The sequence below is a fragment of the Artemia sp. Qi Xiang Cuo genome, chromosome 19 (genome assembly GCF_049724085.1).
Source record: "Artemia sp. Qi Xiang Cuo chromosome 19, ASM4972408v1, whole genome shotgun sequence".
NCBI classification, from domain to species: domain Eukaryota; kingdom Metazoa; phylum Arthropoda; class Branchiopoda; order Anostraca; family Artemiidae; genus Artemia; species Artemia sp. Qi Xiang Cuo.
The window spans coordinates 30105479-30129640 of NC_142812.1; the positions used below are offsets into that span (position 1 = coordinate 30105479).

The following is a 24162-nucleotide window of genomic DNA, read 5'->3' on the forward strand; positions in this document are numbered from 1 at the left end:
AATACTACTTAATTTCAGGGAACAGTAAACACTCATCATTCCCCGTGGCTATGTAAATACTTAGATAATCTTAAAATATTGTTCATATCACAAACTTGCTTACAGAGAAGAAGATTTCTATCTCGGAAAATTTGTAAAATCCCATAAAAAACTCTTTTTTCACATCCCCAAAAAATTGAACTTGTGTCTTAAACAAACGAAATTTTATTTTATTTTCACGAATATTTTGGTATTACAGTAACCGAGACAGGATTTCGGTGTTAAATCGAGGTTCAATGGTACGGCCATCTCCTTCGCATGCTACATGGCACCCAGGCACGGGTTGTGTTTGACTTCGACACCACCCTACACGGATAGAAACGGCCAAGAGGACGCCACTCTCGTTCCTCACTAGGTAAAAACAGAAAGTCAACGAATTTTTCGCCCGAGTTTACATTCCAGTAGAAGAAGCCGCTAGCCCGGCAAGCGATAGGTCAACCTGGAGGCACCTGGTCTCATCATTCTCTACGCCAAACCTCACTGGATTCATTGAACCCCGTCGAACGCACATCCTCAAGCATGTCAAGACCCATAAATTATTGTTGCTAATCAGCTTTGACATGAGACGGTTACACCCATTCTTTAAACTTGTATTGTCGGAACAGAAACCAGTCATGTTCGGCATAGGGATTTCATTGTTCATGAAGATTTCCAGCGTTTCTTTGAGCCCTGAAAATATGCAAAAAGCTTACCCTACCAAAGACCTTTTCCCAAAAAGGCGTGCACAAGTTATTTCTATAAAAAAAAAAAAAAAAAAAAAAAAAAAAAAAAAAAAAACACCTTGTCGAAACACCATCTGCCGGAATTTACCATTCATACTGTATACTCACTAAAAAAAATATTGCTAGGTTTCTTTGTTTACAAAAAAAAATATAAAAAATCAGTCGTTTCAACAGATCTTCCTAGTGTTAATTCCAGAGAACACAAGGGAATTCCTCAAGCTTAAAGTTAAAGCAACGGAAAAGTGATTTACTAAAAATCAAGCCGTTAACAAAGGAAGACAGAAGATTATTTTGCTAGATTATCGTGAGACCTGCTTCATGTTGGTTAATTGTGCCTGGCAAGAACACTTCAAAATCCTTATCTGGATTCCAGAAGAAATATAGATTTTCTTTCAAAAAACCAAACAGTTTTGAAGCAAAAGAAACAACATTCCAATCCTCTTCATTTTTTTTTTAATGCGACACACGGAACCTTTTCATTTATGGGCTTCATTTAAGTGTTGGTTAGTGAACAGTTTTCAATCCAATTCCAAAAATGAAAAAAGGAACGCCATGTAGGGAAGACACTGTTGTCAAATGTTTATTAGGGAATAGCGCAGCCGTTTGTAAAAATTGTGCCAACAGACAAAATTCAGGGATATCCCGAGAGCGCAAAGATGGTGGAAGTACTGTACTGTAGTGAAGGGATGAAGTGCTGCAATTATACTTTTCGACATTTCAGTCAGTTTAAAAAAAAGAACAATGCATTAGAAAGATCTTGTCAAGGATGAGAAAAATATTCTACTTGTGGATTATATCTGGGTTCAAAATCAAACTTCTAAAAATCTGAACCATAGGTTTTTTTCTGGGAAAATCTTATCTTTGGATCTAAAAATAGAAAATCTAAAATAAACATTTTATTATCTTTTAATATAGTTATCTTTCCGCTTCCAGATTCTATATAAACATTATTTTGTCTGGTTATTTTTAAGCAAACATCAACAATATTACGTTTGTCACTGATAAGATAGTTACAATCAGCAAAATAGGAAAAACATTTTGTTTGAATATTCTAGAAAACACAAAAATGAGCAGAATTTTAATCTACAGATAATATTCAAGAAAAAGACCAAACCTTAATTTTTTAGGGGGCGGACGATCCTTCAAAAAAATCTTAGGAAGAGAAATGCCCCATTTGAGTGCAAATGTGTCATCACTGGTGGAGTATTTTCGCATCTTACTACTTCGGTATGATTTTCAATCCCTCAATATGGTTATCATAGGCAGCGCAATCGCGCTGCCTAAGTAAAGAACGATGTTGGCACAATGTATTATTTTTTTTTTTTTTTTCTTCAGACCAGGGCAGTTCGTATCGAAGGAGTTGTAGTAGAAACTTCGAAAAGGGCTCATTCGATTGGAAATTGGAGTGGCTTGTGCTCTTTTTAATAGTCGAAAGTCATTGGAAGGCAACTAACACCCCTTCCACGCCCACCATTTCCCCAAACACATGACACTCCCCCACAGCCCTAAGGGCAAGGGTTGTAAGTTATGCCCATAACTGGCATATAAGGTTTTTATAGAAAGTGTTGTCGTAGAAACTTCAAAAACGGCTCACTCGATTGGAAATTCAAAGGGATAGTGCCCTTTTTAATAGTCGAAAGTGATTGGAGGGCAACTAACCCCCCTCTCACGCCTTGCACTTCCCTAAATACCTACAATCAAAATTTTGAGACAGCCATTTAGTTTAACATAGTTCGAAAGTCTGAAAATTAGGTCTCTAAGGATGACACCCCCCCCCAGAGCCCTCAGGACAAGGGTTGTAAATTGTGCTCTGGGGGCATATAAGGTTCTTATAGAAAGCGTTGTCGTAGAAACCTCAAAAAGGGCTCATTTGATTGGAAATCGAAATGGATAGTGCCTTTTTTAATAGTCAAAAGTGTTTGGAAGGCAACTAACACTCATTCCACGCCCACCATTTATCCAAACACATCAAATCAACATTTTGAGATAACCATCTTGTTCAAAGTAGTTGAAAGGTTCGGAAATTATATTTTTGAGGATGACACTCCCCCACAGCCCTCAGGGCAAGGGTTGTAAGTTATGCCCTGGGGGCATATAAGGTTTTTATTGAAAGCTGTCGTAGAAACTTGAAAAAGGGTTCATTCAATTGGAAATTCAAAGGGCTAGTGTCATTTTTAATAGCCTAAAGTGATTTGAGGGCAACTAACCCCCCTCTCATGCCCACCTTTTCCCCAAACACATCCATTCAAAATTTTTAGACATCCATTTTGTTCAACGTAGTTAAAAGTTTTAAAAATTAGGTCTTTGAGCATAATAACCCGCTAAGAGCCCTCGGGACAAGGGTTGTAAGTTATGCCCTGGGGGCATATAAGGTTTTTATAGGTAGAGATGTTTTAAAAACTTCAAAAGAGGCTTATTCGATTCGAAATTAGAAGGGCTTGTGCCCTTTTTAATAGTCAAAAGTGATTGGGGGATAACTAACACCCCTCTCACACCCACCATTTCCCCTAACACACCCAATAAAAATTTTTAGATAGCCATTTTGTTCCAGAAATTATGTTTTTGAGGATGAAACTCCCCCCACAGCTCTCAGGGCAAGGGTTGTAAGTTATGCTCTGGGGGCATATAACTTTTTTTTTACAGAAAGCGTTGTCGTAGAAAATTCAAAAAGGAATCATTCGATTGGAAATTGAAACGGCTAGTGCCCTTTTTAATAGTCGAAAGCGATTGGACGGCAAATAACCCCCCTCTGACACCCACCATTCCCCCAAACACATCCAATAAAAATTTTGAGGTAGCCATTTTGTTCAAAGTGGTTGAAAGGTCCGGAAGTTATGTCTTTGAGGGTGACAACCCCCTCACAGCCCTCGGGGCAAGGTTTTTAAGTTTTGCCCTGGGGCATATAAGAATTTATAGAAAGCCTTGTCGTAGAAACTTCAAAAAGGGCTCATTCGATTGGAAATTGAAAGGGCTAGTGCCCTTTTTAATAGTCGAAAGTGATTGGATGGCAACTAACCCCCCTCTCACACCCACCACTTCCCTAAACACATTCAATCAAAATATTGAGATAGCTGTTTTCTTAAACGTAGTTGAAGGTTTTGGAAATTAGGTCTTTGAAGATGACAACCCCCCTCCCCCAGCCCTCAGGGCAAGGGTTGTAAGTTATGCCTTGGGGTCATATAAGGTTTTTATTGAAATCGTTGTCGTAGAAACTTCAAAAGAGCTCATTCTATTCGAAATTGAAAGGGCTAATGCCTTTTTTAATGGTTGAAAGTGATTGGAGAGCAACTAGCGCTCCTCACACGCCCACCATTTTCCCAAACAAATCCAATCAAAATTTTGAGATAGCCGTTTTGTTTAACGTAGTTGAAAGTTCTGGAAATTAGGTCTTTGAGTATGACAACCCCTCACAGCCCTCAGGGCAAGGGTTATAATTTTTGCCCTGGGGGCATATAAGGTATTTATAGAAAGCGTTGTCGTAAAAACTAAAAAAGGGCTCGTTCGATAGAAAATTGAAAGGGCTAGTGCCCTTTTTAATTGTTGAAAGTGATTGGAAGGATTGATATTTTCACAGGCAGCGCGCTAGCGCTGCCTAAGTAAAGAACGATGTGGGCACAATGTGTTGTTTTTTTTTTGTTTTTTTTTTTCTCCACACCAGGGCACTTCGTATCGAAGGAGTTGTCGTAAAAACTTCAGAAAGGGCTCATTCGATTGGAAATTGGAGTGGCTAGTGCCCTTTTTAATAGTCGAAAGTGATTGGAGGGCAACTAGCCCCCCTCGCGCCCATCATTCCCCCAAACACATCCAATCAAAATTTTGAGATAGCTATTTTGTTCAGCGTAGTTGATTTCCAGATAGAAAATATGTTTTTGAGGAGAACACTCCCCCCCAGCCCTCAGGACAAGGGTTTTAAATTATGCCCTGTGGGCATAATGATCTTTGCAGAATGTGTTGTCGTATATACTTCAAAACAGGCTCATATGATTCCAAATTCAAAGGGCTAGTACCCTTTTCAATAGTCGAAAGTGATTGGAGGGCACCTAGTCCCCCCCCCACGCCCCTCAGTCCCCCCCACACAACCAGTCAAAATCTTGAGATAGACATTTTGTTCAGTGTAGTTGATTTCCAGATAGAAAATATGTTTTTGAGGAGGGTACTCCCCCACAACCCTCAGGGCAAGGGTTTTAAGTTATGCCCTGGGGGCATATAAGGTTTTTATAAGGCGTTGTCGTAGAAACTTAAAAAAATGCTCATTCGAGCTAGTGCCCTTTCTAATAGTCGAAAGTGATTGGAGGGAACTAGACCCCCCCACACACACCATTTCCCCAAACACATCCAATCAAAATTTTGAGATCGCCATTTTGTTCAGCGTAGTTGATTTCCAGATATAAAATATGTTTTTGAGGAGGATGCTCCCCCACAGCCCTCAGGGCAAGGGTTTTAAGTTATGCCCTGGGGGCATATAAGGTTTTTAAAGAAGGCGCTGTCGTATAAACTTAAAAAAAAAGCTCATTCAATTGGAAATTCAAAGGGCTAGTGCTCTTTTTAATAGTCAAAAGTGATTGGAGGGCAACTAGTTCTGCTATTAAACTACTTCTACTACTTCTGCTCTTAAAATTTAACCGAATATAAAAAGTGTAAGTGCATCCAGTTTGTCAAATAAAATAAGCAGATTTTTTTTGTGAATGATTTTAAATTTTCCATTTCTGGTCAACTATTAGATGTGTTGGGCAGAATCACATTCTACTATCTTCGTCTTTTAATTCAAGACGGTGATGTCTGCACTAAACAGCTGAGCGGTTTTCTATATCATACAAATAAGCAGGCCAAACTATAAAGTCTTAAAAAAACAAAAAGATTTAAAGTATTATTTTCTTTTTCCCTGAAAAGACTATGTCAATAGACTATGAAAATTGACAAAAGACTATGGCAAAACTGAATTTTGCCTCAATTACATGCAACATTACAAAATGAACATAGCTAAGTATAAATACCAAGTTGAATGGGTCTATTTATAAAAGACCTTTTAAGTAGTTTCATAACACCTAGAGGACAATTGAAAAACCTAGACCCTCAAACGTGGCAAGAACAATCTAAGGTAAAGGGTATTGAAAAAATGTTTAAAGTAATAATAAACGAAAATTAAAAAACAATATATACAGTCAGAATACTTCCGTCAGCAACAATTACAACGAGTCAGAAACGAAAGTGAAGAACAGATTAACATACGGTTCGAAGATAAGTGGCAGCAAGAATCAAAACTACTGAAAAACAAAAGCGAAGAACAAAGAAATATGCGGCTAAAAGATACGCCACAACCAGAACAAGGAAATATGCGGTTAAAAGATAAGCGGTAGTGAGAATTACAAGCAATCGCCAGAAAGAGAGCATCAGAACGTGTCAAAAATGGAGGAAAAAAACAAAGAACTGTGCTGTTAGTAGACAAGGACCAGCAAAGATCAGAACGAATCAGAAATGAAAGTGAAGAAGAGAAAAAAAATGCGTTAGAAGATCAATGCTATCACAATCTTCGACGCCAACAAAACGTGGCGCAAAACCCAGTACAAACCTATAAAGATACCTTAAACAACGCAACTGTTTTCACAACGCAACGCAAGCCTATTCTTGCACCTAGTCCTAGTCCAAGTCTAGTCTTAGCAACTTAGTATTCTTAACGTTACTTTTCAAACCTATTCTTGCATCCTGAACTCGCGAAACCTCTAAAAATCCATTCATTTTGCTAGTATTTTCATCTAGAATGCCTAGATTATCAGCATAATTTAATTCTAGGAGAGTTTTACTTCCCAAATTGATTCTTTGTTTCTCCATTGCCTTTGCTGTGGCCCTTAGGACAAAGACCATCAAAGTGATCCATATAAATGGGGATAGAACGCAGCCCTGCTTATCTACTGATTTAACACGAAACCAGCTAATGACCTAATTTCCTACCTTAACCACAGTAATGTTATTTTCGTACATAGCACTAATCACTTTAATGTATTTATCTTGTATACCATACAAGGATAGGACTTTCGCTAAAGCTTATTCCATCAGCTGAATTAAACGCTTACTTATGTCAATCGCCAGAAAGCGAGTATCAGTACGTGTCAAAAATTGAGTGAAAAAACAAAGAATTGTGCTGTTAGAAGACAAGGAACAGCAAAGATCAGAACGAATCAGAAATGAAAGTGAAGAAGAGAGACAAAATGCCTTAGAAGAAAAATGCTATCACAATCTTCGACCCCCTCCCACACCCACCCTCCCATTTGCCTATTATGTTTAAAAACTAAATGTTGCCTTAAGATTAAATCAAAATGCACTGTGTTAATACTAATTCTCAATAAGGCATCTCAGCAGTATCCCAAAAACGACTGAGAGTATTATGTTCAAACTTTTGAGGCTACTTCTGCTCTTAAAATTTAACCAAATCAAAATAGCGTAAGTGTACCCAAGCTACGCTATCAAAGAAAGTAAACAGATTTTTTTGCAAATGGTAAAAGCAAATGCACTAAAATAGAAAAAGTTTGTTTTCTCGAGGCATTGTTCTGCAAAAGCTGAAACTTGATTTGAAGAGCCAGGTTTGATGGAGCTGTAGCTCTCCTCACATTTCGGGTATGGTTTCAAAAACGAACAAAAAGTAAATAAAAAGAGAAACAGGTTTTTTCAAACAAAAATAAAACGCAACGTTGACAATTAAAGTTAACAGAAATCATTCCGTATATGAGGGGGTTGCCCACTCCTCCACCCTCCCTCATTCTTTACGTGAGAGTTTATTGTACTTGTTTTGATATTTGGACAAAAAGTCAAACTTTAGCATAAAGAGTAGGGGACTGAGATCGGCAGCCCATTTCATATACAAAATTATTTCTGCTCGTTTTAAACTTTAATGTCGCTCTATACTTTCATTTGAGAAGACCCCTTTTTGTTTTTTTTTAATCACACGTAGATGCAAAGTTCTGCCAAAAATAGACGGAACAAATAAACTTAGCATTCTCCATTGATAACTTAAGAGGTGAAGGTAAGCCTTTTGAAACTACAATCATACTTGAATTCTTAGCATATAAATTCATCCTTACCAGCTTTTGATCCTTATGAGAATGACTTCCACCCAAATCAATATAAACTGCATCTTTATCGTAAACAATGCCTCCAACACCAGACATAGGTGCATATATTAATTTTTCTTTGTCAACTAAACTTCGTTTCTTCAGTTTTTCTGGGAGTGGGCAAGGATCAGGTAGGAAAGCCATATCCTGCACACGTAGATCACCGCAACCTAAAGGGAAAAAAGAGCTTAAGGTACATAACCCTTTCAAACCATTGGCATACCAATAATTTTCTTTAATAAAAAGTAAATATTAAAAGGTTCAAAACAAGACAAAACTGTGTTAATATTTGTGTAATTATAAAAACTGTGTAAACTATTTTGCCAAAGGCCAAAATATTAGAAAGAAAAGGAAAGGTACATCCCAAAAAGGAAATCCATTCCGTCAAAACTGAGATACAGCTGCATTCTATCAATAGGTTTTTGTTTTGTTCCTTTGTTCATTCCGCTTTATAGTAGACTATATGACAGTATTTATGGCGAAAGGTAGTACCTTTTTTTTTCTTTTTTTTTAGCTAATTTCAAACAATCTACTGCGCTATGTTAATTGTAGATTTTCCATTTTGAAATTCTTTTATTTTAATTATATTGTTCAAGACATGCTACATTCTATTCAAACAGTCAGATTTCTTACACATTAAAGTTCAGAATAGTTTTCAAAACTAGTTTCGGAACAGGTGAAGCAACTATTGACGTGAGATTTCTACAGGCAGGATTAAAAATAGTCCAGCACAAAACAGTGTGGAGTATATCACGGACAAAATTAATTATAAACGACACCAAAACGCCACTGAACGTCCAAGACGGAACTGTTAATATTTCTCAATATATAAGATTTTGAAGCACAAGATGTTTAACAAGTTGCCGGGCTTCTTAAAGAACATCAAGTTTCCGCAAGTGCAAACAGTAATCGGGATTTGGGCAGGAACTTCCTTTGAAATAACTTTAAAAATTAACTAAATTAACATCCCACTTAAACAGACCGATTTACAGACATTTATTTTTCCCCGTATTATGTAGAAAGTTCTGGTGCGCAGAATCCTGGCACATTCTGAGACAAACAACTTATGGCACCCTGCTCAGCAAGGGTTCCGCAAACGGCCTACTTTCAAAACTCAAATTCTGGAAGTAATTAATGATTTCCACTCAAAGGCGGATAATGATATTAAGTTTGAGCGTATTTATTTTGACTTTTTCAAAGCGTTCGACAAATTTCTCCAACTAAAGCATGGATAACGGATTACCTTTACGCAGAACCCAAGACGTTGTAAGTAGGAGATACTTTGCCAGTAATAAGTGAAGCTAGACAACACAGCAGGCTTGAACCGGTGATCTTCTGCCTTTATCGTAGATAATGTGAAGGTATAGAGATCCGTAACGAATGAACATAAGATTTCGCTACTTCAAGAATAATTGAATGCTCTGTGTCAGTAGAGCACGAAAATCCCGATGTTTGTTAACAAGACTGAGAGTAACGCTGTGCACTGTCTGAGTAGACTTTTTTAACATTACCATTACTTTATTGATGGTAAATCAATCTCAAGCGTATTCGTGACCTTGAGGCTTGCTTCGACTCAAGTCTCAAGCTCCAGAATCATGTATCATAGGTCGCCCATCTGGCATATTACCAATCATTTATCTCTAAAGTGCATATTCTTCTAGTTCTACCTTCATTCATTGATGACACTGTATGTCTCCATTGTACATCCAATATTTGACTATTACTCATGAAACTTGAAATGTTTCCACTCAATAAGAGTCAAGAAAGAGCAACGTACGGTCACCAAACTCATAAGACATCTAACTTACCACTACAGAGTGCAGAGAGCGTAGCTACCTTGTATTCGGTTCTGAGGTTACAGAGCTCAACTAACAAACACATTCCGCAAAAACTCGTAATCCAGCCGTGTGTGGAACACTCAGAACGCACTCCCGTCAGATCTGTTGCGACTAGCACGGTCCAGCCTTTAAAATAATATCAACCTCCACAGAGCTCCCTTTGGAGAATAATTTTACTCTGGTAGTCGTTCTTGTGATGAGGATGTTGTCATAGAGTTTATGTCAGCTTTTTCTAAGATGGTTATTATATTTTCGTGCCTGAAGCTTTGTGAAGTTTACCGCGTTTGACATTAATAAATAAATATGAAAATACTAGCAAATTATAGTCATATTCAGTTCCATCTCAACTAAGGCTTGCGCATTATAAAAACTGCTTTTTAAGAGAAGAATATATTTCTGTACTAACACATCAAACTTGTTTAAATATGTATATCATAATTTTGTTAGTTTTTATCATATTAAATAAAAAAGAGTGAAGTATTTTACATTAGATACAATTCTACAAAAATGAGTAGGAAAGCGAGAAAGATTTTTCAGCTCAAAATTCCCTTTAATTTACAACCATAAGTAGTAGTAGTACCATAATAATTTATTATATAAATCAAAATAATAAAAAAAATCAGCAGCACAACAAAAGTTAAGCTCGTAGGTTAAAAATAATACAAGAAATTGAACAATAATAATACACAGAAACGAATAAATGTGACGAAGTGAGTTTTTAAATTATCATATATAATAGAGGGCGAAATCAGGCAGTAAAAACATGTACCGAATAAACCCCAAAGAAAAAAAAAACATGAATAAAAGATCACTTTTTGTTCAAGAACAAATAAAATTTGTTCAGTTGAACAAAGTACGAAAAAAAAACCTACTTTATAACCAACTAATTGCCTTCAATTTAATTAAAAGAAATATTTATCAAGCTTAGATTAAGTTAGATTTAAATCGATCAAATTATCTAATCCCTGCTGTGTGAATCCTTTCATACTATAACGCATAATTAAATCTAAAAAAAAACGAAAAAAAAACGCTGCTAGATAGTCAGCTGACCTGCGCCAAGTGGTTGAATTAATTGAAAACAACTGATCATATACACAACACGCATAAACAAAGACACAAACAAATGAAGAGTAATGGAAAAAATTGAACTATAATACTAACCAGCAGGCTGGTCTCATTCTGCTAGCCCTCTGCCAAACGAACACCCATTCTCCACCAGCCCCACTGCCAACTTTCAAGCAGTATAATAGGTATTTAATTATTATGGCTTCTAAATTGGTTAACAACTTAAGGCGAAAAAATAATAACGACTGTCACTAATCGAAGCAAGATTTATAAATCAAAATAAACGAATACTGAGATAATTGCCGCAGCATTAAAGTTTACTGCTATGATAATATTAATAAAAAGACAAGACTATAATGAAATACATTTTTGTAATAAAAGTTAAAGAACATGATGCTGAGTGTGCATACTATAAAAGAATTACAAACCTGGAATATGAACTCCGCAGTGGTTCTTAAAGTTGACTCCTCTAACAAAACCATAAAAGCAAACGGTACGATCACATTTTGGGTCCAAATGAAGATCTTGAGGAGGAGTTATGTCTTCTAAACGATCAACTATAAACACAGCACATATTTTAATCATTCCCATATCACAGGGGAAACTAAATGTATTAATTGAATAGACAGTTATTTGCTTATTTTTTAAGTCGTTTGGTTTTTATATTCATTTGAAATGAATAGATTTAAAAGGAACAAAACAGTGACGAAAGAAAGGTCTTTGAAATAGAGAAACTAACGTTTTAACAATTGTTTGGAACGCCTTGCATCGAGAAATTAAAGCACAAATAAGTATGGTATTGCCACGCCACAAACTCCACGAAAAGCTAAACTGTCGTCAATGCTTTACTGAAAACGATATAGATCTATTAAACATTTTTCTTTTTATCATTCTTGCTTAATTACTCTATTTTCTACACATTTGAAAGGAATAGATCTAAAAGAAAAAAAAACGAAAATGTCCTTTTTAAAATAGTTAAACTAAATGAATTGTCAGAAATGTTTATGTGCAGAAATTTTACCAAAACAAAAGAATGCACCTTAATCCCCTCCCCCAAAGGCTGGAGCACCATTAGCGCTTTGTTGAAAAGCAAATAATGGCTTAAATGTAAAATTTAATTTAGCCAATTGACTTTCAATAAAACCGTAAAAAACAGATTTAAAGGGAAGTACCATAATAAAGTTTTTTACATTTAAGATAAAAAAAACAACTAAATTGATTGTTAAAAATATACTGGTATCCAAAGAAAGAAAAACTACATAAAAAACTGTATGAATATTAGGTTTTCGGTAAAGGCTGAATTAAACTCAAAATATTTGGCTGTTAGTGCCTAAGGTGTCGACATGTTGGACATATATATACCAATATCAGCCTCTGATTACAAGGCCTGAATATTGAAACACCTACTTTACTGAAATTAAGGACTATACTTAAATAAATTATATGATTCACACAACTATCTTAAATTATCTGTAACAATTAAAATAAATATTTAGGACTATCCCCTAAATAGTATCAGATTGATCATTACTCAAAAATGGAGTAAATATTTTTACGGATACAAAATTGAAGCGATGGGGAGGGGTGATTAAAGGAGAACAGACCCTAAGCCCTAGCTTTTCTTTTTCAGTCAAAGGGTCCAATTATAATCGGGCAAAGAATCTCGATTTGGCCATTTCAATCACGCGGATTGAAAACCCCTTTAAGACTCTGAAACCAATAAAATATAACATGCCCACATTTATACTAAAATGTAACAACGATTCCTCTGTCTGTTCTGCCTGTTGTTTTACGCTATAAATGTAACTAGTGTGTTCTTCTCTCTTTTTCCTTTTTTTTGTCTTCTCATCTACTCCATATTGAACCCTTGTGTGCTTTTTTGGGAAATAAAGATATTGATTGATTGATAATTTGGGGCCTCTCCCCTTGGTCTGGAATGATCATGTCAAGTTAGAGGCAAATTATTTTGATCTTTCGAACGCCGGATCTTCAAATTTTGGCCCAATACCATACGGTGAGGCAGAAATAGCAGGTTGCCGCTAAACAACTTCCGTTCGTTAATCGAATGAGCTCTCTTTGCCTCGTAAAAAAAAGCAAAAAAAAGGAAAAAAGATTAACATGATGCATTGGAGAGACGTGGAAAAATTAAAAAGGCCTTTCTCTTACAAAGAAAAATATTTTTTAGCATCTCACTGAAATTGACTCAAATCAGTATTCGACTGAAAATCTCAACCACATCTAATTAATAGACATTTTGTTTGTTGGTCATTTTTCATGTCCCTTTTACAAAAATAAGTGTTTCGTTTTTAGCTTTTTTCAAATAAACAAATAAACCTGATAAAAATATTTTCGTCAAAGTTAGGCGATTATACAAAAAAGGTGGTGTCAGTATATGCTGAAATTGGGCCTTAAATACAGGTTTTATCCCCAACCTCTCTGAAAGTTTCCCACGAAACATATGCAACTTTGTCATACAGATAAAATCAAGAGGGGTACATTATCACTGCTAACTTTGAGACGGCGCAGATAGAAAATTCAATTATTGATGGGTATTCTGCTTTATTTACACTGTATTTTTATTAAACATAAAGTTGATTCACTTAGTGTATAGCATTGGGATAACTTCCACAGAAAGACGGTTAATAGCAAAAACGGACATAATATATAAAACAGCAACAATAAATACAAAAATTCTTGGTGCCGTATGTATAGGCCAAGCTCCTCAGGTGGCTTGGTGCTGCAATGAATTAGCAGTAGTACAGCCTCTAATAAGGAGGAATCAAAACGTAATTTAATATTCAGCTCTATGTAACCCCAACGCCAAAAATTTTAAAGAACGTCACAGGCCTTTAAGGCAAAACCAAACAAGGGATCAGCAACGTTCGGCTTTGGTGTACTATGAACCTTGCCCTATACACCCCCTCCCGAAAAAAATAGTTTTTTTATTTTAGATATTCTTAGACTAAAAGCTATACCGTCAAGCTTTAGTTGGATCAGAGAAGAAGTGTCTCTCAAAAGAGGGCAATAGAAATAGTTTTATAGTCGATATAAAGTTCAAAATAGAATTTACGACGGCAATGACTGTTATATTTGCAAAGTGCGCTGAATAGCGAATCGAGTGGTATATTTTTGCGCAGTTCGACTTCGTATAATGTGGACATCCGAAAGTATGGAGAAAAAAGGGAATAGTGGTGGCATGGATGAGCCGGAATAGCCATAGGGTAGAAATTTCAATAAGATGTAGCCTGTAGTCTACAAATACTTAAACTAAAAAATTGAAGAGGGAGATAGGACAAGAATTGTAGTATACATAGTCGAAAGTTGTTAACCCCTTGCTTATTTTTGCCTTATATCTAAGACACTATTATTTTTAAGGGATGATGTCCTTTTAGAAGATGCTAAATTTTATAAAAATTTCAGTCAAACCGGAGGAAATTTCATTTCAGACTGTTCAAAAATTTCTAGGCTCCTCCCTGGAGAAGTAATAGCTTCTCTGTGATCACGCTCAAATTTTAATACAGTGTAGACTGTAGTCTAGCAAGACCCAAAAAGGAAGAAAAATTTTTGAAAATTTATTTTTTAAAGAGGAATAGGGCGAAAACTAAGATAGTACGGCCTTAAGAAAAATATGCTGAAAGAAAAGGTTCAAACAAGGATTCGCGACATTTTTCTCAAAAAAGAGTTTCCCTGGAAATTTGTTTGTCAAATTCCCAAAAAGACTGTGATCTAATAGTACCTAGAGTTAATTTAAAGCTGAAATTTAAGAAAGTTAACTACACTCTATGTAGTTAGGACGTTGATGGACTTCAGAATCAAAATTTGAAAGTAACTGTCCAAGAACAGTTGGATATGAAACTGAGAAGTTTATAGTTTGATAATATAGATAGAAGATGGATGGAATAATTTTTTTCGTGAGTAACAGATATTATGCGAATAAGAGGAAAGTAAGGGAAGTAGAGAAGCCACTAAAGTCTGAGTTAAGAGGACATCAAATGAAGACTATGGATAAAATTGCCAATGACTTGGAATATGCAACCAGATGACATAGTAGCAAGATATGTTACTGGCGTTTTAAGGAACTGAGAAGAAGCAGTCAGTCTGGAATTGTTTGAAGACTTTCTCAAAGCTGATGAATTTAAGAAGATTAAGTCGTTTAGACTAGGACTGAGTGAGGGTGAAAAAATGATGTTGGGAAACGAACAAATCAATCAAGTGGATAGCTTCACTTAACTGGGAAGTATTATTATTAAAGATGGTGGATGCAGTAAAGATACACAAACTAGAATAGCCAAGACATGTAGTATTTTTTCATTGCTGAAAAAGATTGTAAGAATAGAAAGCCTGTGAAGTAACATTAGAATATTAGAAACCACGGTCATGATAGTGATCAAACGTTGCTTTGGAATGTTTGTGCTATGGAAGGCTGAGAATTTTTTTTTTTTTTCACAGAAACTGTCTAGGGATAGTCTTATGTATTCATTTGACCTACTGTATATCAAACAGGAAGCTAAACAAAATGTTTGGTTCGATTCCATTTTCTAGTGCTGTGCTTTTTGGTCATTTATTTGGGGACAAATGAAAAAAAAAAATCTTCAAAAAATGGATGGGAAACAGTGGCGTCAATTGGAGGAGGGCATTTTTTCCCCTGTATTTTTTGCCCCTCCCCCACTAGATTTAGAAAAATACCTTTTTAGAGGGATTCTCATTAAAAATACCTTGTTTGGTGCTTTCACTGGAAAAAAAATTGTCGCCCTTAGATTCGAAAAATAAGTTTTACGGAAATAAATAAAAATCTCACCAAAAACGTATGGATGTGTTGTCCTCCATTGAAGAGGCCTGAATTTCATCACTGAAATAAATCGGCCAAGATTCTTTACCTCAGTCCTTTGATATTCACCATGAACCATTCCAGACAAATAGAATAATTTTGCACCTTGATATACTTCGGTCCAGAAACGATGCTTTAGTAATTTCTTTTTCTTCTTTAACTGTTTATTATCTTTAAAATAATCAAGGTGGGTAAGAACACCCATGATACGAGGAAAACCATGCACCTAAAAATTAAAATGTATAATTCCATCAGCAGTAGCAATCGGGCCAACTGTAGATAACATAACAAAAATGCAGGAACAAAAGGTAAGCTTAATATCAACAGATGATTTAACATTAGAAGGCTCATTATTTCAGCACACCAATTTCAGTCGAGGCAAATAAAAATTCCTAGCTGTTTCCTAGCAACTTCTTAGCTCCTTTCTAGCTTTTTAATGCAAAAGCAAGCATGCTGCAGTGAGTTAGAACTGGAATCATGCAAGACTTTTTAATCTATGTGACTGGAAGACGAATAGACGTTTAGTCCCTACAGCACTCCCCGTCTTTCCTTCTCCCAAATTTTTAGCAGAAGAGTAGGGCATTTAACGTATTCTTTAAATCGGAACGATCAAAGATTTTTATTTTGCACAATTTCATTCATGTGTGGGCTCATAATTCCTCCGACAGCTCCGCTCTCCGCACCAACCTTTTATCAGAAAGGTAAAAATCTTATTACTCGCTTTTAGAGGTACACATGAGACCTTGGATTCTAAACACTTCCTCCCGACCCTCTCTCCAGTCATACAATCATGCTCCAGCCCCATTCCCTCCAATCACAAAGATTTTCAATCTGTATGATTTGAGAGCCAAAGTTGGAAAATAGCCCCTTCGACATCTCTGACTCCCCAACCATCAACTTTTAATTGGAAGGGTAGGCACATTGCATCTTGTTTAAATTGAAAATACGCAATGATTTTCAATCTGTATGCAACAAGTGGACCAGTGGCCCCTAGAACACTGCTACTCTCGCTGCTCCCGCAACACTTTTGCTTGCGATACCGGCTAAAGGTTGCAGCAATACTTCTGCGATTTTAATGATTAACGTTTCATCATTTAGGACAATTCCTATTTCTTTTTCTTTTTTCTTTTCTTTTGGTGTTTGATCATAGACTAAAAAACATAATTATTACCGAATAAAATTAATTTCAAAGTATATGGTTAGCTGGTACAGTCCAATCTTGATAATCCGACACTTACCAATTTGACTCGTTCGGTATTCCGACAAGCTCTCAAGGACCTTGGTACCCTGCTTCCGGTAGGAAACAGTACAAAGCAGCAAATTTCTGTACTGCTATGTGTGACAAGGCCTTGTCAGCTGCTGATTTGCTTTTACGTTAGTCTCAGTAGCTCAACGTTGATGTAGAAACTGTTCTCAGTAGACAAAAAAAAACTTCAAGAAAAAGTGACAGTAGTCTTTCTTCAGAAGAAACAACAAAAGACACTTTTACATTATTTCAAGTGAGATAAGATTTTTTTTTTTTTTTTTTTTTTTTTTTTTTTTTTTTTTTTACCAACAACCTTCATTTACATTAACCAGCATCTAACCTATGTAAAATGAGCATGAACAAATATATATATCTTATACAATTCCCATAATCAGAATTTTTTGCCTCAGTAATCCGGAAATTTTGATAATTCGACAGGCTGTAAAGTCAGCATGTCAGATTAACAGATTAAACTGTACATCAGAGCATGTGGAACTAACCTAAGCCTCCCTAAGTATGGACTTTGGGCATATTCTACGGAGCAATAATTATTATTATTTGTTAATTACAATAAATATAAGGGATTTCACATCGCCAGTAATTAGTTCCTTGTTCTGCTTGAGCAACCCTTTGGTATTAATCATTTTCTTTTTTCTTTGTCGTTTTTTTTTTTCTATGCCTCCAACATCAGTTTATCGGGAGAAAGTGGCAAGGATATAATCTCTACGTTTTATATAGAATTTGGACTTCAGGCTGGAATGATGAATATGATAATCAGTTAGAAAAATCCCCAGTGTTCTTAGCTGCGAGCTTGTAAAGAACAGACCACAGCCCATATTAAATTAAAGTTTAAAAGCTTGTTTTGAAAAAAAAAATCAGGTGAGAAAAATTCTTTGTTTAAAGGTGATTCAGGAACTACGCAGTTTTCATTCTCGTATAAACAAATCAGCATAAAGATGCACCATTGGCATCGCCATTGTCGAAAACCCTGAACTGGGGACTCACAGTCCCCACCAAGAACAACAAGGAAAATTACTTTTCTGCATGGGTAGCACTGATGTCTCTTTTATTTTCTTTATCCCAGGGGGTGATCGTACACAGCCAGTGGTCGTTGGATATCAGAAAAGGGCTCATTTGAAAGAAAATTGCAAAATCCAGATCCTTTTTAAGTAACAAGAGATCACAACACAACAAAATGACGGTTTCTGCTACAGAATACATCAATTATTTCCATAAGAGAGCCAAAGCCCAAAACGACGGGATATGCAAACGCCAAGATCGTCAATGAATTTTCCACAGTCTTGAACGAGAAACTGGAGCTTTTGAGCCCTCTCCCATTTTGTATAACAAAGAAAATTTCTTGTTTGCATGGTTAGCAGTGATGTCTCCTTTTTATTTTTATTCTATTTTTCTTCAGCCACGGCCAACAGCTACTACAAGATCGTTGAGAGATGCTTAATGGCTAATTTAAAGGCTACTAGTCATATCTCCACGCTTTTTCTAATAAATTGGTCTTAATAACTCCATATTACAGTGCATATGGCATCAGAAATGGCACTTTTTGATACCATTTTTGGAGTGGGAGGGCTGGGAAGGATAACAATGTAGCCATTGTAATTGGTAAATTTGACCTGGATTATTCATTTTAATTTTTGTTCGTTTTAGGATTCCCTTACTCATCTATAGCAGCATCTATTATCCATACGTTTGATGTGATCATTTGTTTTAATATCTGTTCACTTTGGGTTTAATCTATGCAGTGATAGTAGTTTCTATTCGTTTTAAGTTTGTGTTATTAAAGGACTTTATATCTCCTCATCTTAGGTTTTCAAGTAGATCTTTACGTTTCATTGAAAAATTTCTTTTTTTGATTTTTTTTTTAATTAATCATAATGAGGTATGTACTCACAATTGTTAATTGCATTCGTGTGTTGACTCTGATGGGTGTATGTTTTTTTTGTTGTTTTTTTTGCTTTTTCTCATCTCAGCGGTTCAATACCTATCTGATAAAACCTCCATTATAAAAGAAAAAATTACAGTTTTAATTAATAACAGAAAAAGCAAATAAATACAGGTAATTCCAAAATAGAAAGAAAAAGAAATAATCATCGGCCATGGAGCTTCACTTTGATACCATTTTTAGATCTTAAGATAAGTTCTGCATGGAAAGTCATTCGACTCAAGTTATTGACACTTTCGATTCGGAATCTTCTCAAAATTGAAGAAAGGACAACTTTCTCTTCCATCATCGCAAAACGCTGCCCTATACAATTTCTTGGCCCGGCACTGAACGGAACAAAAGCAAATGGGTTCCTAGCCTCTCCAGACAAAAATCTATCCGGCTTAAACGAATCTGGGTCACTAAAAAACTTGGGATCTCTCTGAATAACCATAATCATAATAAGCATTGTTACTCCCGACGGCACAGTTTTACCACCAATAACTAAATCTTCCTTCAATTCTCTTCCTATGAAAGGTACACTAGGATATAATCTAAGGGCTTCTTTTATACAACACTCAAGAAATTTCATTTTACTTAGGTCATCCATGGTTAGAGGGCGTGGATCAGTTTTATCAAAAATAGAGTCTAATTCGGAGTGGACTCTCTCTTGGATTTTTGGATGCAACCCAATCAGCCACAAAGACCAACTAATAGCAGCTGAGGTTGTATCATGGCCTTCAAACATAAATGTGTCAACTTCCTCACGAATATCTTTATCTGAGAGGACCTTACCATTATCAGATGCTTGAAGAAGGAGGTCAAGAAAAGCGAGACGTCTCTTACGCTGAGAATTATTAAATACTTTCTTTCTTTCTTGAATGACTGAGTTCGTGAATCCATGCAATATTTCAAGGCATTTCTTTTCCTTGCGATATACTGAAGAGAAACGGTAGAACAAATTGGGTCTTAACCAGGGTTTAGTGCCTCTATTCATAAATATATTACTCATGGCATAAACTGCTTTGACATACGGTGAGTCATAATTCTCTTGGGCCTTCACGGTTTTTCCCATTGCCGATTCACATATGATATCTAGAGCGCATCTGGTTATGTATGGGAACATATCGAAGGCTTTGCCACTATTAACATGTTCATCAATTTTCGAAATTAATATCTCACTTTGTTCATTGAATATCGAAATATAGTCCTCAAGAATTTTGAAATGAAACGCTCCAGTCAATAATTTCCTTCTACCATGCCATTTTGTGCCACCACTAGTGAGCAGCCCCGTACCAAGCCATGAATGGAGAAATTTATATTCACTGGCTTTTTCAATATGTTTACTACTACTCAAAACAATTTCTGCATCGTTTGCATTAAAAATCATCATAACTGGAAACGGCCCAATCCAGAGGCGACTCATTGAATACCCCATGTCTCTGGGCACAGCTAACATTAAATCTACCCGGTAATCAGCACCCCCATAGTTCACTTCAAGAGCATTTCCAAGAATTGGTAAAGGGTTCATGCCCCGTGCTGCGCTCTCGATAAGGCTACAGAATTTCTTCCATTTCAGATATTGATAAGTCAAAACTACTATGACAACAGAGAGAATAACATAGTATGTAAGGTGATCTATATCCATTGTGTCTCCTTTAACACATAAAATACAACTGAAAGCATATAAATTGCTTTTACGACGTGGTCTCTTATCAACCAAAAATAAAACATGACACAATTGGAACCAAGGATAACCAATTAGATTATCGTTTTAAGAAACGAAAGAAAATATTTATTTGAAAGCAAGCAAGAATCCGATAGCTATTCTAGAGCATTGATTTGACGAATGAGGGACTTCTAAACCAATTTAGTTGCCTCAAAAATACGAAAGATGGCAAAACAAAGCTGATATAAAATGAATTAGCAAAAAAGTGGTGTTATGCGACAACGTACGAAATAAAAATAGAGACACAGAGAGCTAGTAGATAGGGAAGTAGAAATACGTAAGCAGCATACTCTGTTACTAGATTCAAAATATTCAAAACGACAAAACCAGAGGGGGCACTCTAGCGTTGCCTAAGTAAAGAATCATATGCCTTCAATGTATCCCTTAATTTCCTCCGGCCACTTCGTATGGCGAGAGTAGTCGTAAAAAATTCGGAGGGGACTAATTCAATTCGAAATTGAAAATTCTGATGCCCGTGAGAGTCAAAAATGTTTGGGGGACAACCATCTCACCTCCCGAGTTATTTTTTGCTACCCAGTATATCCACAACCCCCCAAGACCAACTGATCAAAATTTAAGATAGTTGTTTTGTCAAAAACTCGAAAGGTTAAACAAATATGCCCCTGGGGATGACATGACCCCCACAGCTCCGGAGCAAAGGCTTTAAATAGCGCAAAACTGCCAATTATTTACGCATAGGTTTTATAATAGAAAACGGGGGATTTGATATTGTTTGCGTGATTGGCTTTAAACTTTCAGGGATCATTTTCTGGGTCAAAACAATCAAATTTTTTGTTATGTTTGTTGCGGAGGGCCAATGCATGGGCCCTCTCCCCAAAAAAAGGCCAAAAAACCTTTTTTTTGCTCCATCGACTCAAAATCTGTGCCGCATCGTTGAATCCTAGGGCTGAGGAACCCAAATGGAGAAGGTAAAAATATTGGACCCCCCCTCCGAACGGACCCAGTAAAGGACCAGAAAAGAGTAAAAAAAAAATCCCCGGTTACTTCGTATGGAAGGGGTGGCCGTAGAAACTTTTGAGAGGGCTCATTTGATTGAAGGGAAACCACCATTCTTCCTGTTCCCTTTACCTGTCCTCCTAAGCCCCGTGATATTGGACCGAAATTTTGCAATAATTTGTTTGTTAACAATGTCAAAAGGGCGTCCAAAATCGACATCCCCCCCATCCAGGGTGTAATGACCCTATTACGTAAACCGCCCATTTTCACAAAGAGACTTTAGTAGAAAATGCGGCCATGTTTGGTCTTGGTTGTCCAATCAGCTGGGAGAACTTGGGAATCTTTTGAAAGGCCAAGATTCCCAGGGCCGTCCAAGGTTGTAATCTGGAAAGGAGGAGCACATTTGAGTAAGGTGAATTCGAAACTTTCAGGTATTGTTGGAGAGAGGAAAGGGGAAACTTTGTTTGGGGTTTTAAAGGGTTTCAAACTTTGAATTGATGGCATGGGGGAGGGACTAAAGAGTCTCGTCTTTAATCGTACCATATATTTTTGCACTATAAGGTCCTATGGGACATACAATCTATCAGTTAAGTAGGATATGAAATATAGTTGAAACTTCCAGAAAGTGTTGATGAGGGCTAAGTGGCAGGTGAACTATGACTTGGGGGGGAGGGTAGAGCTAAATAAAAAAGACACTATGTATATCCAAGTTATCAAAATACAATTTAAAAGCCCAGAAGTATGTCCTTCCTTGTTTAATTCCTTGCATAGTGTTCCTCATGGACTTATCACTCGAAACTGGGAAGTTCCACAAGATCAAACCGATCAAACTACAGACCTATATCGCTTCTTCCCAGATTTCCAAGTTGTATGAAGAAGTTTTTAACAAGAAGCTGCACGACTATCCTGACGGACTAGGAATATTTTACGAAGGACAATTCGGTTTCCGTAAGGGTCATTCAACATTGGATGAAAAGCATCACCTTATGGACGTGGTAAATAGGACACTCAACTTAGGACTTATCCCTGCGGCGACTTTCATTGGTCCAAGGAAGACTTTTGATACTGTGGATGTTCTTCTATTAAGGCTCTACTTAACAAAAGCTATAACAACTACATTTGCGGATGATAAAGTGTTAACGTCTACCGGAAGATTTGTCTTTTAGCCTGGGGGTGGGGGAGCAAATAGGACAATCATTCTATGGGGATCATTCAGTGAGGTAAAGCAGAAGGCGCTATTTAGTGTGAGGTACTCCTTTTTTAATTTGCATACATTTAAAAAAGTTTAATTTCTCCAGGTAACAATTCTATTTATTGGATTTTCAGAGCCCCCAATTCCTCCAAATTTAACTGCACTCTCAATCTCCCCCCTTTTTTATAATAAATACATAAAGCCATAGGCTATATAGATACACTTGTTGATGTTGTTGGTTTGCCGTATTTTAAGCTCTTATATTTCTCCATTTGGTTTGATACCCTAGCAACAGGTAAACTAGAAGGCACTGTAGATAAATAAATGAATCCTAAAACGATCAGAACTAAAATGAATAATCAAGTCAAACTTAAAACGAACAAAATTTACCACTACATGAGATGGGGTACCACCTCCTACACCTTATAAAGGTCAGAGCATTACTTATGGTTACGTGAAAACGATTTGCATTTCGAATAGCATGTTTTTTTATCTAGAACGAATGATTTGGTTACATCAAGGTGCTGTAAAGCCCGCCAAGCTTTCAGAACAGAGCTGTTGATCCGGCCAAGGACGGTAACAAGAGCGGTAGCAGGAGGAAAGCCAGGAACAATCTTGCCGTGGCCATCAGGATTTGAAAACTCGGCATAGGAACTTCAGTCTCAGTCTTGGAATCTTGAATCCTATTCCCGTTAGTCAGGAGGGATGGATTGGAAATCTTTTTTCAAGATGGTATCGCCTCTTTAATTACTCTTCTCGAACATTCTGCAGAAGCATTTTAGAGTTTGGTGACAAAATTATTCTTCTTTTACAGCCTGGATTGACGAATCACAAAAACAGCGCCACTACGCACTTTCATCAATCGTACTCGTTTGTTTCACAATTGGACAAAAACCAGAGTTTGTGTTCTTTCTGATTCGCTCTGATAGCCCTCTTGAAGTTGACGTTTAATCAGGGTTCCTCTCTGCTTGATGTTTATATTCTCTTAGGTGGTATAAGATTTTCGATAAATTCTGACAGACAGAATCAAACGTTCCTTGAGGAAGGCTCTCTAATTTTGGGCAGAAAATGCACTAAGAAGACCATCCCAAATCCCTTTATTACGATGTTGAATAATTTAGTCCTGCTGGTGGAATGCAAAGTTACATCTGGCTATAACGGCCATGATGTCGCTGGTGAAAGCAGGAGTGTTCAGCCCAAAAGAGTCATAACGGTCAGTAAGGAATAAGTGAAGACAAGATAATCCATTAGAGCACATGTAGGTGTCAAAACCAAGAATCTGCTCAAGTCCATAGGACAGAGACAGATTAGAAAGTCACATCCCTCCTGATGAGTGATTTTACTACGAAACCATATTTTGTAGTGAATGTTGAAAACCCCTTATAAAATGATGAATGGTCTAGGAGAACTTTCCTTCCTCTACTATAATCGACGGAGGCTTTAATGTGGGTGGTTATCTGAAGAATCGGGACTTTACATTATACCAATAATAACAGATTTA

At 36.5% G+C, this 24162-nt stretch overlaps 1 protein-coding gene and 1 pseudogene across 3 annotated transcripts in view; both read right to left on the reverse strand.

The window, feature by feature from the left end:
• Positions 1-24162, reverse strand: part of LOC148940713 (ribosome biogenesis protein BMS1 homolog) — a 140523-nt gene that overhangs the window by 72584 nt on the left and 43777 nt on the right. For all 3 annotated transcript variants that reach the window (XM_089105312.1, XM_089105311.1, XM_089105310.1), the window contains exons 6-8: positions 15569-15824; positions 11199-11327; positions 7838-8037 (exon numbers count right to left, since the gene is read on the reverse strand). In XM_089105312.1, coding sequence (XP_088961438.1) covers positions 7838-8037; positions 11199-11327; positions 15569-15824 — 585 coding nt within the window. The remainder of the gene's footprint in view (positions 1-7837; positions 8038-11198; positions 11328-15568; positions 15825-24162) is intronic.
• LOC148940714 (cytochrome P450 4c3 pseudogene) lies at positions 18844-20438 on the reverse strand (annotated as a pseudogene).